Source organism: Homalodisca vitripennis, chromosome 4 (genome assembly GCF_021130785.1).
Source record: "Homalodisca vitripennis isolate AUS2020 chromosome 4, UT_GWSS_2.1, whole genome shotgun sequence".
Classification (NCBI taxonomy): domain Eukaryota; kingdom Metazoa; phylum Arthropoda; class Insecta; order Hemiptera; family Cicadellidae; genus Homalodisca; species Homalodisca vitripennis.
Window position 1 is genome coordinate 99,617,807 of NC_060210.1, and position 16,460 is coordinate 99,634,266.

The 16,460-nt window shown below is 30.8% G+C and overlaps 1 protein-coding gene across 4 annotated transcripts in view; it reads left to right on the forward strand.

The window, feature by feature from the left end:
• Positions 1-5,026, forward strand: part of LOC124359827 — a 124,876-nt gene extending 119,850 nt beyond the window's left edge. For all 4 annotated transcript variants that reach the window (XM_046812888.1, XM_046812892.1, XM_046812891.1 and 1 more), the window contains exons 17-18: positions 2,079-2,130; positions 4,878-5,026. In XM_046812888.1, the coding sequence (XP_046668844.1) occupies positions 2,079-2,100 (22 nt within the window). In that variant the 3' untranslated portion in view covers positions 2,101-2,130; positions 4,878-5,026. The remainder of the gene's footprint in view (positions 1-2,078; positions 2,131-4,877) is intronic.
• The last annotated feature ends 11,434 nt before the right edge of the window (positions 5,027-16,460 follow it).

Genomic DNA, 16,460 nt, shown 5'->3' on the forward strand with positions numbered 1-16,460 from the left:
TCATCAATCTTTGCATATATTTTCCAATTTAATTAGTAAAATATGCAATAAAATATTGCTTTGCAAAGATGTTGCTTTTTGTAATGGTTGTCAAAAAGGTCACAGATTTTTTTTGTTCTTTCTAAGGTTATTAATAGTCACCAAAAGACACTCCTCAGAAGTAGCATCCTCTCTTGTAATCATCATATTTTATATTACTTCAAGTATAGATGCAAGATAAGTTTTGTAGACCTTCTGGAACTTTCTGGGTTTGAGTTGTTAGTTTCAAACACACCAATATACTGCATTGTACAGGCCTATCATTATTAGCTTTTGACTAATTATTATATTTACTATTGTATTTTGATGGTATTTGAGGCCGTATTTTGACACTCACATTATGTATGTTAAATTAACTATTTAAAAACTGTTGATTTTATCGGCAATAAGATTTGGAAAATTTCTTTATCTAAAAGTTATTGAATTTCTTCAAGCCACTTAGGTAGACATCATGACAATAATTAAATTTTGTTAAAAGCGGATAGGAAATAAGATATACTGGATAGTCTTTAACTAGGATTTTCAATGTAAACACCCCATTTCGATCTCCTCTGTTACTCTACTGTTAACCCTTTGCGTGCCACGGCGACGATACATCGTCGCCAAAAACCCTTGCGAAAAGTGCCACGGCGATGATCTATCGTCGCCGACTTACTGTACGAAAAGTGCCAGGCGACGATCCGTCGTCGCCGTCTGTTATCGTAATTTTTAACGCTTTATTTTTCATGAATTCTTTTCACGACCAATATTGTTTTATTTGTTAACTATCCTGCAATAGATAAATAATAGTTCACATAATACTTTATATTAGTGAAGATAAAAAAACACAGAATAATAGAAGCAACAACAGCTGGCGGTGATCAACCGGGCGCGTAACATCGTTGGCGCGTAAACAACTCGCTACGTATAGTATGCGTAATATCTAAAATAATACGTTCGGTCACATGGTTGTGTATACATCGTTTTGAGGTTAGGATCTCTAAAATGATTTTGTTAAATTGATATCTCCTGTGCGTGCGTGCGTGCGCGTGCGTGTGTGTGTGTGTGTGTGTGTGTGTGTGTGTACATATTTTTTGGGAAAATATGAAGACCATATATTAGATATACTTTAGAACCAAAGGATAAATGTAAGTAATGCATTAATTATTTTTGTTTTAGTGTTGTGTTACCGGTACTGAAAAATGATTTTTTCATTATGTACATAATTTCAAGCATTGTTATGTAACTATAGTAATTATATAAAAAAGTCAACCATTATTTTTTTCACATTAACAATGTTATAAAGAATATTTAAAAAATTCTTCCCATGGTAAAATTGTTTCTTATTAATTTGTCAAAAAAAAAATAAAAACTAAAAAATAAAAATTGCTTTATACATTTTTTGGTTTTGACATGCCAAAACTAATATTATTTTATGTTGTTTCATTTGTTTTGTAACATTTTATTGTAATACAATTTTTTACAAACATTTTGATACCTCTTTCATAAAAATAGTATGAAAAATAAAAAAAATATATTCTTTTTCCGGAAGCCCGGTAATACTTCTTATTATTCCCTGGCATTTTTCGCATATGACTTGCAATATAGTTGCTAGTGCATTTCTTTTGTACTAAATTTTTTGCCTTGTGGCATTCAAAGGGTTAATCTATGTACCTCAAAACATACTTGATCTTGGTTGGTAGTATTTAAAAAAAATGTATGTACCAGTGTACTACATCTTTGAGAACTGAAGAAGCTTTGCCCTCAGTATAAAAATAGTATTGAAGATCATACTACCTTTAAAATCTATGACATAAAAATCAATCCAGGGGAATAGGTTGTTGTTATCACTAAGATTACTTTCACTGTATTTTCCAACCCATTGAAAAGATGGATTTTATATGGTTTACTACAAAATATGCTTATCACTGTAGTTGATGACAACTGAGCATTAAATAAATAGAACAATCAAATTAATAATGAATCTGTTTTATCCGTAAATAACCTAATATATTATTGTATACATTGATAACACATTGTTAAGACTTTGTTGATTTTAGGCAAAAAACATTGTGGAGTTGAGAAGTGGATAGTTTTTGAAGAATTCACTACGTAAGTTATGTTTTTAACACAAATTTTTAACAATAGGTACATTAAGTTAATAATTAGCATGAATAAAAATAAGAAAGGTGAGATATTAGATTTAGAAAGGCACAATATAAGATTTGTTGTAGTAAAAGCTACCAACATGAACTAAATAAAACTACGATTAAACATATAAAGAGATCATTTATTTTATGGGTAAACACATCGGCCTACTCAATGGGACGTTGTGGGGGGACTTGACCTTTTAAGCGTTCATGGTACTTAGAAACAGACTGTTTTAATACATTAAATTAGCGATATACATTGATCCAACAGCTGTTTATACATTTATTATAATCAATTGACTACAAAACTGTATTGTCTGCTATGCTATAGAGCAGGCACTGTGCTAAAATTAGCAGCCGTAATTTGAGTAAAATGTAGTGTCTCATATAAAAATATACACCTATTAGTTTTAACATAAATAATTTTTTTTGCTAATGAAATGATCTTCAAGAATCAAGAATTTGTTCAACAAATTACAAAATGTACATTTTGTATAGTTGACGTCAATATTACTTTTTTAAGACCAAGGCATCGATCTTTCATAAGCATATTTCAATAGCCATATAATTTAATAGAAACAATGACTAGCCTAGCCTATAGTTATTCAATATAATTGAACAATTGATAATGATAAGAAATGTAATTTAACAATCAATATAGTATAACAATAAATAACAAGTACAAAACAAGGAATGTAACAAGAATAATCTCAGTCAAAATCTAAAAGCTAATATCAATATCAGTTGTAAAGAATTCATTCATACTGTAAAACGGATTATTTAGTAACTAGTAAAATATCGATTCAGTAATCGATTAAACATTTTTAAACCAATATATGAAAATAACTCTTGGGACTTAGTTAGCCTAACAAGAGGTAAATCTCAATTATTTCTATGTCTGGTAAAATGAACATGTGAGTGTGACCTTAGAGTTATGGCACCAATACCTAATTTAACATTACCACACCAAACATGAATAAATAAACAGATTAAAAACAGTGAGTATCCTTTCCTGAATGAACAAGGGTCTACAGTGGGCTCTATAATTAGAGAATGTGATAATTCTGAGTGCCTTTTTTGCAGGAGCAAAATTCTATTTACTTCATGACCATAACCCCATAATAAAATACCATAACTTATAATACTATTGAAGAATGCAAAATAGGCCACCCGTAAATAGTGTTTAGGGATACATCTTTTGAGCTTACGGAGTAAGTAAATTACTCTAGAGAGCCTAATGCAAACATGGCTAATGTGCACACCCCAGCTTACTTGGGATCAAGGTATATGCCTAGTAATTTTACATGACCACTCAATTGTAGAAAGCTTAACTCATGACTACTTAAACAAAAAATAATGGATTGTTTTACTGTTATTTAAGAGTAAACCATTATTTTTAAACCAATCGTTACATTCAGAAAGGCAGTTAGACATGTGAATATTTAGATAATCCAAACAGCGATTACTACAGAAAAGAGTTGCGTCATCGGCAAAGATTACAGAATTACAGGTTAAATTAGACGGCAAGTCGTTAATCACTGCTAAAAATAAGAAAGGGCCAAGGACCGATCCCTGGGGTACGCCACTATAAAAATGTATATCTACCAATTTTATAAGTACACATACATCTTTTTAATTGTATGTAAATAAAATGTTTGTATTGTACAAAAAATATTAAACCATTACCTTTATTTTACGCTTTTATTGTAACATTAATATATAAGCTACCACACAAAATTGCAAGCATTTACTTTTGTAATTGTAGAAGTTGTGATGTTTCCAAAAGGGTGTGCGTCCTAAACATTTCCACATGCCTACACATTAGTATACACTATTTCACTTTTTAGTGAATAAACACTGAAATAAATGTTAAATAAATAATGCTGCTTCCCATTAGCATTTGTGCTCATCAAAATGTGTGGAGTGAACACCTTGTCTGCAGTTCTTGCATGGTTACCCTTCGCTTACTGGTGATCTTCTTGTACTCGTTTTCAATATTGACTACAATAAAAAGTAAGAACAAACACCAAACAAAATCAGCAATTACAACACTCACAACATCGAGATTTTCTCTGTAGTATAGCCGGATGGCCCAAAAAAGCAGGCAGATGTTTCTATTAGAGATTTAACTTCATTGTAAATATTATAAATTTCATTATTTTGACTGTTATGTTCCTGTCACTTTTATGTAGACTGTGTTGAAATTTTGCATAAATGCTGAAGTAATGTGTTTCTTAAATAAGCTTGCCCTTTTCAAAATTATCATATTTCATTGTAAGTGCTCTCACTAAGAAAGCTTAACAGACTCCAAATATAGGATTCTTAATCTCAGGATAGTTTGTGCTACTGAAATATTTTAAGCTATTTAATAAAAAATAATCATGGAATGTTGTGCCAAAATTAGAATGGGAATATTTTCCAATGACTATCACTTATCACATAGGTGCTCTCTGGCATTTAAAAAAAGTTGTACCTTTTAACATCCCTGTTATTCAGCAGGAACATTTGTACGAAGCCTGTTTTTTATGTAACAGCTAGTGTAATATAAAATTATTAGTCGCCAGATTTGTGCTCTTTTCTTAAGAAAATATGAGTTTAAAAATAACCAACCACTTGTGTTGTAAATTTTTAGGATTTTTTTTACAATTAACATATATACAATAAATTGTGAACCATATATTAATTACATATATGTTTGAATCTTTTCAGCTTATAGGAAGAGAGAGAATGTACATATTTGGATCGGCACACAAAGGATGTACAGCTGAGCTACTATGCATCTTGTTTTTTTGTAATTGTTGATAGACAAACATATTATTCATATGTATGTTATTTAAATTGTGATTGTTTTAAAAATAGGTTAATTTATATTTTTATCAGTACGATAGATGTAAACCACTTAATTTGTAATAATTTCTTAGAGGGCTATTTATAATTTTTATTTATTAAAAATTTTATAGATATTTTATTTAATAATTGTTATTAATTATAATACCTAATGAATGTAATAATGTAATTTGAGTTTGGTTGTATATTCATTTAGAATGTTTATTTAATTTTCATATATGCATTGTATATTCCTTAATAATTTAGAAACCGTTTCATCCCAATAAATCTTTTTAAAGGGTAAATTACTTTTATATCCTGATTCTTTACTCAGATTTTAAATAGATTTTATGTACAAAATCAGCCTGTCGTAATTGTTTTCATGGTAGTACTTTAGGAAAGTTTCTACATAACTTCACCAAATTTGACCCCCAATGTCCAAAACCACTATGTATTTTGTGTGTGTGTGTGTGTGTGTGTGTGTGTGTGTGTGTGTGTGTGTGTGTGTGTGTGTGTTTGCTATATAACACAGTTTGTGGAAACAATAACTGTCCCAAAAACCCCAAGTTGAAACTAGCTACAAAATTATATCTTAGATATCACTCAGCCAAATTTGTTAGCCAGTTTGTTATTTTGTTCCAATAGGGCAGCTGTTAAAACTTTTAAAATTCAAAATTGTGTTATTTCTAGACCTAGTAAAAGAAATAAAATATTCTGTCTGGAATGTTCATAGCATTTCCTAAACTGTTTGTAACAACACTTTTTTTGTATCGCAAGCAGTGTTTTGAGGTATTGATTCCATAATAATTGTAAGGAATTGTAAATCTTATGAGAAATAAATTATTAATATTTTTGTTGCTACAATATTTTTTGAGATCATTTTATTGTTTCATGTAAGATTATAATCAGACTATGTTTTTATAGTGTTACCACCCACTGTTGAACAGCTTATAAAGATTTCCAGAAAGAGACATTCCGCTAGGGAAGGCAACTCAACTGGAAAGACAACTTGTAATAATCTTGTTGTTGGTAATTTGTACTCTTATATAAAATGGCTTTTGAAATTTATGGAGATTAATCTGAAAGTATTTTCATTATAACTAGTGTATTCTCTTCTCATCCTTTCCAAACTGAGTCATCATTCACCATAGGCATCATGTAACTGGTTCGTGGTCCATCCATCCCTCAATGAACTATCTCACCCTCCCTTTCACCATCATGCAAATCATCTGCTGCAAATATTTTAAACACTCACAGTACACACAGACTAATCGACAATAATGGTTAACAGTGTGGATCTGATAACTAAAGAAATAAGTATGCGTGTGAGGGTTCTAACAACAACATACAGTACTTATATTCTGGAAAGTTAAGGAAACTGGAAGATTATTGGACAAAAAGAGGACAAGTTGGCTAAAGCTAGATGAAACCATTGAGAATATTCAAAACAGTTTCTAGAAACTCGAAAACTGTGTGGAAATGTGGTCATGAGTTGAATGTTCCTAAGTTTCTACAAATCACAAAGTTTTGAAGAAAATACTTAAATTTAATGGTTATAAACGTCAAATATTGCATGCTTTAAAGCCTGATGACAAATTAAAGAGGTGTGACGTTGCTGTTGATATTCTGTACAAAAATTAACTGAATCAAAATTTTATAAACCACATTTTTTTAAATGATGAGGCCACCTTTCACTTATCTGGAAAGGTGCATCGTCATAACATTCATTTTTTGGGAGTCAGAATCGTCATGCCTTTGTAAAACATCAATGTGATTCTCTTAAAATAAAAATTTGGTTTGCTTCATCCTAAAACTATGTTATTGGTCCATTTTTCTTTGTTGAAAACACTATTAACAGATTAATCTATCTTGATATCATAGAACACAATGCTCTGATTTTTCAACATGATGGCGCGCCTCCCTATTATGGCAAAACTGTTTGTAACTTTCTGTACAGAAATTGCCTGGAAGTTGGATAGGTATAAGAGGTAAGTGGAAGGATTGGCTACCACCACACAAGTTGGTTTTTTAATACACTTTTATTTCGTTTACTATATGAATACTGCCACCAGCCTACATTTGATAGTGTCTTGTCACCTAGGTATATAATTTTGATTGTTGCGCTAAGAACTGGCTCGTGTAACTACGGAGTGCAAGTACTTACTACCTTTGTGAAAGTTGCACTATTTCGGTTATTTGTCACTCACTTAACACATTTATACATAAGCCATAATATACCACATATAAAACTGTTCATAATACTTTATGTAAAATTTCTATAGAGCACTTAGGTAGTATAACAATTTTATTATAAGTGTTAATATTGATTTACTTGTTTATTAGAGTCTTTTGTATTACTAAATTTAAATGAAATTTTGTGAACAGGAAATATACTTTAGAAAAAAGTTAAAAACCATTGTTAATAAAAAGGTACAAGTACAGACACGAACACTGACACATACACCGATATAAACTATGCTCAGGAAAATAAAGCTTATAACATAGTACCTACAGCAAATATAATTTAGCTTTGAAAATAAAAATTACTACCATTGAAACCAAATACACACTATTATGTCAATGAGAGCTACACTGCAAGTATTCATTAATGGAGAAAGGTGAAGTGACCAGCAAACTCTGTTATAAAGTATTTTAAGTGATGAATAACAATAGATTATTTGAATTTGATTACCATGGGAAAAGTAATAAAAATTACAATCAATTTTGGATCAAGGAATCTTTTAATAGTTTTAACAAATTTGTATGAAAAAGAAACAAAATGTTAATGAAATAATTTCTTTTGCCTTTTCAGTCCTAGACATTATCCCTACAGTATGGGCAAGAAATGCCAGGTATAGCTCGTGTAGATAGATATAAGAAGTGCTAAGCAATAATTAACCATTTTTAGCTCTTCACAAAAATTATCATACACTCATTATTTATTAATGGAAATGGTTACTTCTTGTTTTCCTCATAAATAATTGCTGTAAACAGAAACGCCTAAAATAATTTTACCAAACATAACAAAATAGTAAAACAAGCAAATAATTAATTACATAATATTTTTATTTTGATGAAGTTTTTAGTTAGTGTAAAATATGGTCAGTGAAAAATTACTCACTTTGTAAGTAGTCATTTTTTAAAACTTCCACATAGTGTTTTAAACTAATTAAAGATTGATAAAAATATAACGTCTTCATTTGAAGCAATTTTCAGGGGTCTGGTTCGATTACTCCACCGATCGTTGACCCAACGACCCAAACATTAGTTTAGTTTTAAATAAGAGGGTCGTTAGCCCAACGATTAGTGGTATGATCGGACTGATTTGTTTCATAAAGTAAAACATAACTAAAATGGGTCGTTGGCCCAACGAACCGTATTTTCAATTTAAACAGTAAATTTAAAATCAAGGTTCGTTGGCCCAACGATCCAAAATTTACTTACAAATACTAATAGTGTATATGGTTCGTTGGGCCAACGACCCTATTGCAGTAACAAGTTAAATTGTAGAATGCAGGTTCGATTACACTACTGTTCGTTGGGCCAACGACCTGTTTTATAATTTATAGAGGTTCGATTAGTCCACTGGGTCGTTGGCCCAACGACCCTGAAATAAAACATTGCATTTCAAATGGAAAGGGTCGATTACTCCATTGACCGATTAGTCCACTATGGACAAGGGCAGGCGGTACGGCAGCCGCTCCTCCTGCACTGTAGTAATTTTATCTTCATTATGAGCGTGAATACATTTGATGACAATATAAATATATATATATATATATATATAAAACTATGTATAAATATTTTGATAAATTATATATTAATCAAATGCAAGTATGAGGTAACTTGCATTTTTATTTTGGTGCTAAAGAAAAAATTACATTGGTTAATATAAACATAATATATTTTTAGTTCTAATTTCTTCTACATCATAGACGTGACTAAACATATATATGTTTATGTAAAATTTGTATAAACGGCAAAAGCGTGATTTAATCTTTATTGAAACTAAATTAGTATCGATATTTTGTCATGTACATATACATGTACAAGTAAAAGAACTGGCCAATTCTCTTCAAAAAGCCAATGTATAATGTTCTGAAGCATTTACACATTTTCGTGTATCTGGTACATTTCTTCAGATGGATATAAACAGCATTTACAGTACATATTAAAGGTAACTATCATTCATTAAAGTTTAATTGGGAACATGTTGCCAAATTTAAAATAGAAGCCTCTGAAGAAGTAATGTTGGTTGTTAATGGGATGTGAGAGAAGGCATGACATTATCTTATACCGGGTATTCTATATGAGGTAATCTATAAACGTAATGCAGCTGTTAGACTCTTATTTATAAGTAGAATAGTGTAATTTGTGGTGTATTAGAAATACAATGTTATTAGTGATGTCGCAAAAAGAATTCAAATTTCACATGCAACTGTGAAAGTACAGTATTACTAGAAAGTTGAAACATGCAAACTTGAATTGATGTCTCAGTGACAAACCTTGTTATAATTATTAACAATTTTAATGTGAAGTAAACGTTTTCTTTGGCGTCTTCATTGTAGCTTTGTACGCTGTGATGGCTGATGAGAATAGTGATAACTGTCGACCGTAACATGAAGTTGCAGTCACTTACATGATTTTATTCAGTTTTCATTGAGCCCGGTGGTTTACTTTTACAGTTAATTTACATCATAAAAGATGGTAAACGGATTAAGTCTTCGGTTTACACGGCCGGTGTCATAACCAACTGTTTCAGCCTAACCGTGGAAAGCTACCCTCCGTCACAATATTGTTCCGGTTTAAGATCTGTTGTTTAAAATAGTTCCCCACATAAAAACCGATACATTGTAAGAATTTAATTGGGTAAGCATCGTTTCGACGAGGTGTGAACTGCACAACTTAGATATTATCAAATCATATAGCTCGTGTTTTAGTATTTAAGGTTATTTAACAACTATCGAGAAGTGTTCTATGAAATTTTTAAAACCTTCAAATTTGTGTACATTATTTACATTTACTCTATATCATCATCGTCCAGTATGACTTAGACAGTGAAGCAGTGGACCTGTACAGAAGGAGAATCAATCGTGGCCATTAGGCAAACTAGGCGGCCACCGAGGACGGCAGCTTTAAGGGGCAGCTAAAAGAAGAAAAATTACAAGAATGTGTATAAATTACTTTACAGAAACCGAGCCAAAAAATACATAAAACAGGCTTGTGTCACTTTAAATTCAACCTTTATCATATCAAACATTACTTAGAATATCAGCGTAAACCTTAGGTAAATTGAATATACATGAAACCTTAGTAGTTACCCTCTATGTGAAATTGAAGACGGCAACAGTTTTAGTGTTGTGTTCGGAGTTGGGGGTGATGTGGCCTCGAAAAGCATATTGTCGCATCGCTTCTATAACACTATTACTACTACTTATTCAATTCAAATAATCTTTATTCATATTTTGTACATTGAAATACAATAAATAGTGTCACAATTCATCAGACTATATCTAAGTATGTTCCAGATATAATTTTTATCTAAAACCTTATAGTTAAATGTCTAAATCTATGCTTTAATACCTTGTCGAAAACATTTTAAAATTTCAATTAAGATGTATGTTGTTTCTTAGGCTATAAAATTCGTCAAATGTATAAAAAGCATTTTTAAGCAAGAAATTCTTTAGCAATAACCTGAATTTTTTCTGATCATTTATTTCGCCAATTTCTTTTGGAATAAAATTTAAAAACTTTACACCATTATATGTGGTTTTCTTCTTAAACAATTCTAAATTATGATTATCCAAAACTATTTTATTTTTATTACGTGTGTCGTAATGGTGAATATCATTGTGTGTTAAAAATTTTCCTAAATTAATTTTGACATAAATAATACATTCTAAAATATACAGGCTATGAACTGTTAAAATTTTTAAATCAATGAAATGTTGTCGTACCGAGTCATCATTATGTAAATTTAACATTGCTCTTACAGCTCTTTTTTGGCAAATTAAAATTTTATGGAGATTTTGGTTGGATGTACCTCCATACACACATATTCCGTAAGATACATGCGATTGAACGTGAGCATGAAATACACTTTTTAATACAGTTAGATTACATAACTTAGACAACCTTTTTAGAGCATAAATTCCAGAATTAATTTTAGTTAAGACATGGTCAATATGCTGATCCCAACTCAGATGGCTATCAATGTAAATACCTAGGAATTTGGTTTTAGGAACTTGGGATATGACCTCAATATCAATATGAATTTGGACTTGGCTATCTTTCCTATTTTGTTTTGTTGTAAACAACATGTAATTAGTCTTTTGAACGTTTAAGATTAAATTGTTATTAAAAAAGAATTCTTGTAATTTTGATAGTTGAATAAAAGAGTTTATTTCTAGTTCTGTATCTGTCTTTGTAGAGATAATAAGATTGGAGTCATCTGCGTAAATGCAGAGTTGGTTTTTTGTTTGGTTAATTTGACTAAGACACCTAGGTATGTATTTTATGTAGCAGATAAATAGTAATGAGCCTAAAATTGACCCTTGGGGTACCCCATACTTAGTTATTTCTGGTTTTGATTTATATTTCAAAATTTGGTTGTTTACTTTGGCTATTTCTACAAATTGTTGTCTGTTTGTGAAATAGGATTCAAACCACTTTAAATAATAATTTTTTATTCCTAATTTGTTCAATTTTTGTATCATTTTAATGTGGGAAATATTAAATATATTATTTTTTGATTCATTTGTATTTTTAAGGATGTCAATATTGAAATCACCCATGATGATGACATACTTTCCTTTAGATATTAAAAATTCAAACAAGTTATTCAGGCGAATTAAAAACTCTGAATTTTCGAATTGTGGGGTTTTGTATATTCCTACCAATAAAAAGCTAAGCTTGTCTGTTTCAAATCTAGCACTACAGCATTCAAACAACTTATCTTGACACAGTACATCTATTTTTGTGGAAACCAGTTGTTTCATCTTTAAACTCTCTTTGGCCAAAATAACTACGCCGCCTCCTGTTGTAGTGCTGCGTGTATAATTTGTAGTTTGGAAATAATTTAGAAGATTAAATCGTTCCAGCTCAATGTTATTCATATTATGTTCGGTTAAAACTATTATGTCTGGATTTAATTCTGTCAAGATAACTTCTAATTGCTCTCTGCGTGACTGTAAATGTTGAATATTTTGATGGAAAAGTTTTATATTTTTGAGTTTATTAATTATTTGGGTTTTGTGCAATAAATTTTTTGAAAGTTTAAAGATGGCTCAACCGGTTGTACATTTGGAAAAAATTGTTCTGGGTCTTCTGGTTGAGGCTCTGGATACTCTACTTGTGGTCTTGGAGTGTTGTTTTGGCAGTTATTGATTGCTTCCTTCAGTTTTTGTAAGAACTCAGGGTGGGAGAGTCCGCATCTGAGTGACCTTCTCGCTGTTGGTTGATCACAGGACACAATGCAGACAGATGCGCCTGTGGTGTTTTGAAAATTAACAATGTTAGTGGCAAATTGTTCGGGCAAGATAAGGTCCCTCACACATCCCATAGGCGAACAAATGAGGGTTTTTAGACCCCTGGTTGTAAAGTCTTGCGTCAATTGGTTGAAGGCAGCACCGTAGTCTATCAGTTCAGGCTTACCAAAGTAACTAGACTTGGTCACGAGACTGTATACCACAGCTCCATCATCTATTTCTTGACAAGCCAATTTTTCCCAAACACAATCCTTTGGCTGAGGTCTCCCAAATTTATTCCTAAATACGACAGCCACGCCAGCCGACATGTGTCGATAATGATGGAAATCGCTTGAGATCGCATGAGCAAATGCTACAGATGTATCATTCTTGTACTCCTCTATAACACCGCCCATCTCGGCCTCTACAACTTGAATCTTTCCTACTTTTATATTTATTTTTGGGGTTACTTATCTAAACCTTTACTCAAATCGGAGGATCGATCAATCATTAGGCTAGTTTTGAGGGTTTTTTATCGACTCTGTATAATTTTTATTAACGGTATCTAATGTTGCTTGATTATGCAAGCATCCTGTACGTAAGAGGACACGCTAGTGGATGCTGCCTGCTAATCCGAGGCTCTATTTTTAACATGGAACGAAAATTGAATGGAAAATAGGCACTTGATTTGTCAATCTTTCATTCCACAAACAGACTTTATAGTGGAACGCCTGGGGGTTTTGACCTCGGATTACAACTACAGTGAATGCATTTATATGTTCAATGTGGTATTTTGTTTGTCAGACTATAAATGGCAATGTTTATCAAATTCTTTATCTAGGGTTCATTGTTTAAACAAATTACAAATTAGTATTTTTCATATTATATGTGAAATTTCACCTAAATAGATGTAGAGAAACATCTATTAAGAACACCACTACTCTTGGTGTGTTTTTGATTATATTTATGGTTGTCGGGCTCTTGAAATGTAGTAAAACGTGAAGGGGAGAGCGGAGCTGCAGGTGCAAAGTACAGTGGAAATATGTAATATAAAAAATAATATACATGTGGCCTTATTTTCACATAGTTCAGTGCCTACCAACGAGGATTGATATTATTAAGACACTTTTTTGCTTAAATTGTAAGATTTTGAACAGTCTATAAATTGTATTCACATCTTGTTACCATTTATATACAAGTTTTGTTATTTAATAGAAATCATTTGATCTGAATACTTAACCTTCTGATCTGGAAAAGGTTAGGTTGATGCCTATTAAATAATAAAACTTGTATATAGGTTAACGAGATGTGTATTTATTGAGTATAACTGATAGACTGTTAAAAATATTACAAAGTAAACTGTCTTTATAATAACAACAACCCTCGTTACGAGAGGTACCGAACTATGTGGAACTATTGTCACATACACATATATCATCATAGACCTATTTCTTATTTCAAATCCTTAGATTTTAACCAACACTGACATGGTCCAAATGTTGAACTACAGATACAAAGTTCTAGGGCCAACTCTACATTTCTTTACGACAATCCTAGAGGATTTAGGGACCCATGGATTTTAACAAAAACTGACATGGAGATTCCTTGGGATAAATGACGATAATTATTTAATCCCCTTTTTTAATTATTTAAAATATTTATTTAATTATTTATTTCCCTTTGGAGATAAGGGGCGTAGTTCAAGATCATAAATGTTTTTCGGACAACTTCCTCTGCATGGCATTGGGAATGGGTGCATAAATGTTTGTGAGGATTAACTTACCTATTGACTTGAAATTTTGCTAGAATCCTCATTTCTGCATAAGGGACATTGGTTCGATGATGCATGGGATTTTTCTGAGCGTTAGGAAACAAGTTTATATATTTATCTTATGAGAAACCACTATGAAAACGAAAAAAATATTTTTATAAGCAAAATTTGTAAATGGACTTGATTACAAATTAAAACACATAACTATTTTTAAGGCACAAAATTAAAACAAAAATCTTGATGTTTTTTAATATTTCCATCACGTTTGTGCACGAGGTCACGGAGCCGTTTATCGAGGAAACTATTTCCCTAGTCACCAATAAATTGTGATGACAACATGTTCTGTCAATCAAACGAAGAAAAGCAGATTGATTTAGAAGACAAGACAACAGCACAGAGACCAGGAAGTAAGTGTAAGGCCACACGGATAAGCTGGCTTCCGGGAACGAGGGCATAATAATAATTTTAGATCAATAACCTAAACTATGGCTGCTTTGAAAATTCTTTCCCTTGGAAATCTCAAGCACAAAGCCTGGAACTTCATAACCACTTCAATTGTTTGAAAACATTCCATTGCTATATTTTGAATCATATAATTGTCTTGAATAACGATTAACATCAGTGATTGCCGTTGATAGATGTTGTAATTACAAAAAAATACGTTTGGCTTCGTCAGCCCCTAAAATCCTTAGTTTCCAAAAAAATTCAAAACAAAACCGACACCTATTTTCAAATGGCAAGATACACTGAAGAAAGATTTTAAACTAGTCTGTTGGTCTTGTACTGTATCGACTCTTCCCCTTATAATCTTTGTTAAGATCCTCGTAAAGGCCAATGGCACATGAGGAAGAGCAGAATAAGGATTCGATAAAAATTAACGTCTATCATTTCATTTCTAAGATTAGTATTATAATTTTATATATGCATTGCAATCTTTTCACCAGTTGATACCAGTTTATGAATTAACGCTTTTAAAAGAACTATATATTACTTAATTTTTGTACATTAAAATAAAATCAGCTATTTCATTACTTTAAACTACAACACTGGTCTAACTGTTGATTTGAGCAGATTTAATATTAAATCAAGTTTAAAATGTAGTAGTCAGAAATGTACAATGTGTATGACATTAAAACCAATAATCTAATATAGTTCTTAAATTTAAAATTGTTTTCTTTTAAAATCTGTAATATTTTTTAAATTGCTTATACCCTGTTATTATGTTGTTATTCTCTTTGCTTGATATCTCAAAAACCATCAACAGTTTACACACATAACAGTTGATGTTAATATTTTGCTTGTATCCAACTCTCTTTTACTACAGACCTATGTTTAAAATAAAATTATATATTTCGTTGCTTCCAAATAACGGTCAGGCTTAACAAATAAACCTGTATTACCTGATTGTTATGTATGCATGAAAGAAAATTTATCAAAAGTATCGTAAGCAAAATATAAAATATTTATATTTCATAGAAATATTTTTATGAATAAACTGGTATAAACAATCTGCACTAATTCTTGATCATTTAAAATATATTTTTATTTAGATTATATCTCATATACTTCCAGTATCGATTTATTGTGGTCAAACAATGACACATCGTTAAATAGTGTACATTTATTGCATAATTATTTTCTATATCAATGAATAAGTGTTTGTATTAAGGAGGAGTCCTGATATAGTTTATAAAAGTTATTCATTATAGATTATTTCAAAAGAATATCCATCTTATCGAAATTATTTAAATTGAATAATTCAGCTAACACCATAACGTTCTACTCAAAACCTCAGTCAACCTTAATTATTTTATGTCACAGGCAATGTAGTAATCGACAAATACTATATTTTCTTCTTTATGTATAAATCTTGTGTTATATTTTTCCATTGTGTGTCTTGTTATGCTATTTGTATTTTATAATTTTTTGATTCCAAAGATTTAAGATTGCAAATTAAAATTATTACAAAATATCTTTAAGTGAAAGTGGTTCATCTATCGAACTATACATAACGTTCGTTTAAAATTTCATTCTTGTGTAATAATATGTTAATAACCTGTGTCAAATGTCAAACACCATAAAATATGTAAATAACGCTTCTAATTGTAGTTATAACTGTTAAACAATTATTAATTTTCACATGATATTAAGGATTATGGACCCTGAAAAAATCTTACAATAATAGGTTTTTAAGATGCAAAATCATTCTCGATACATTTTATTATGAAA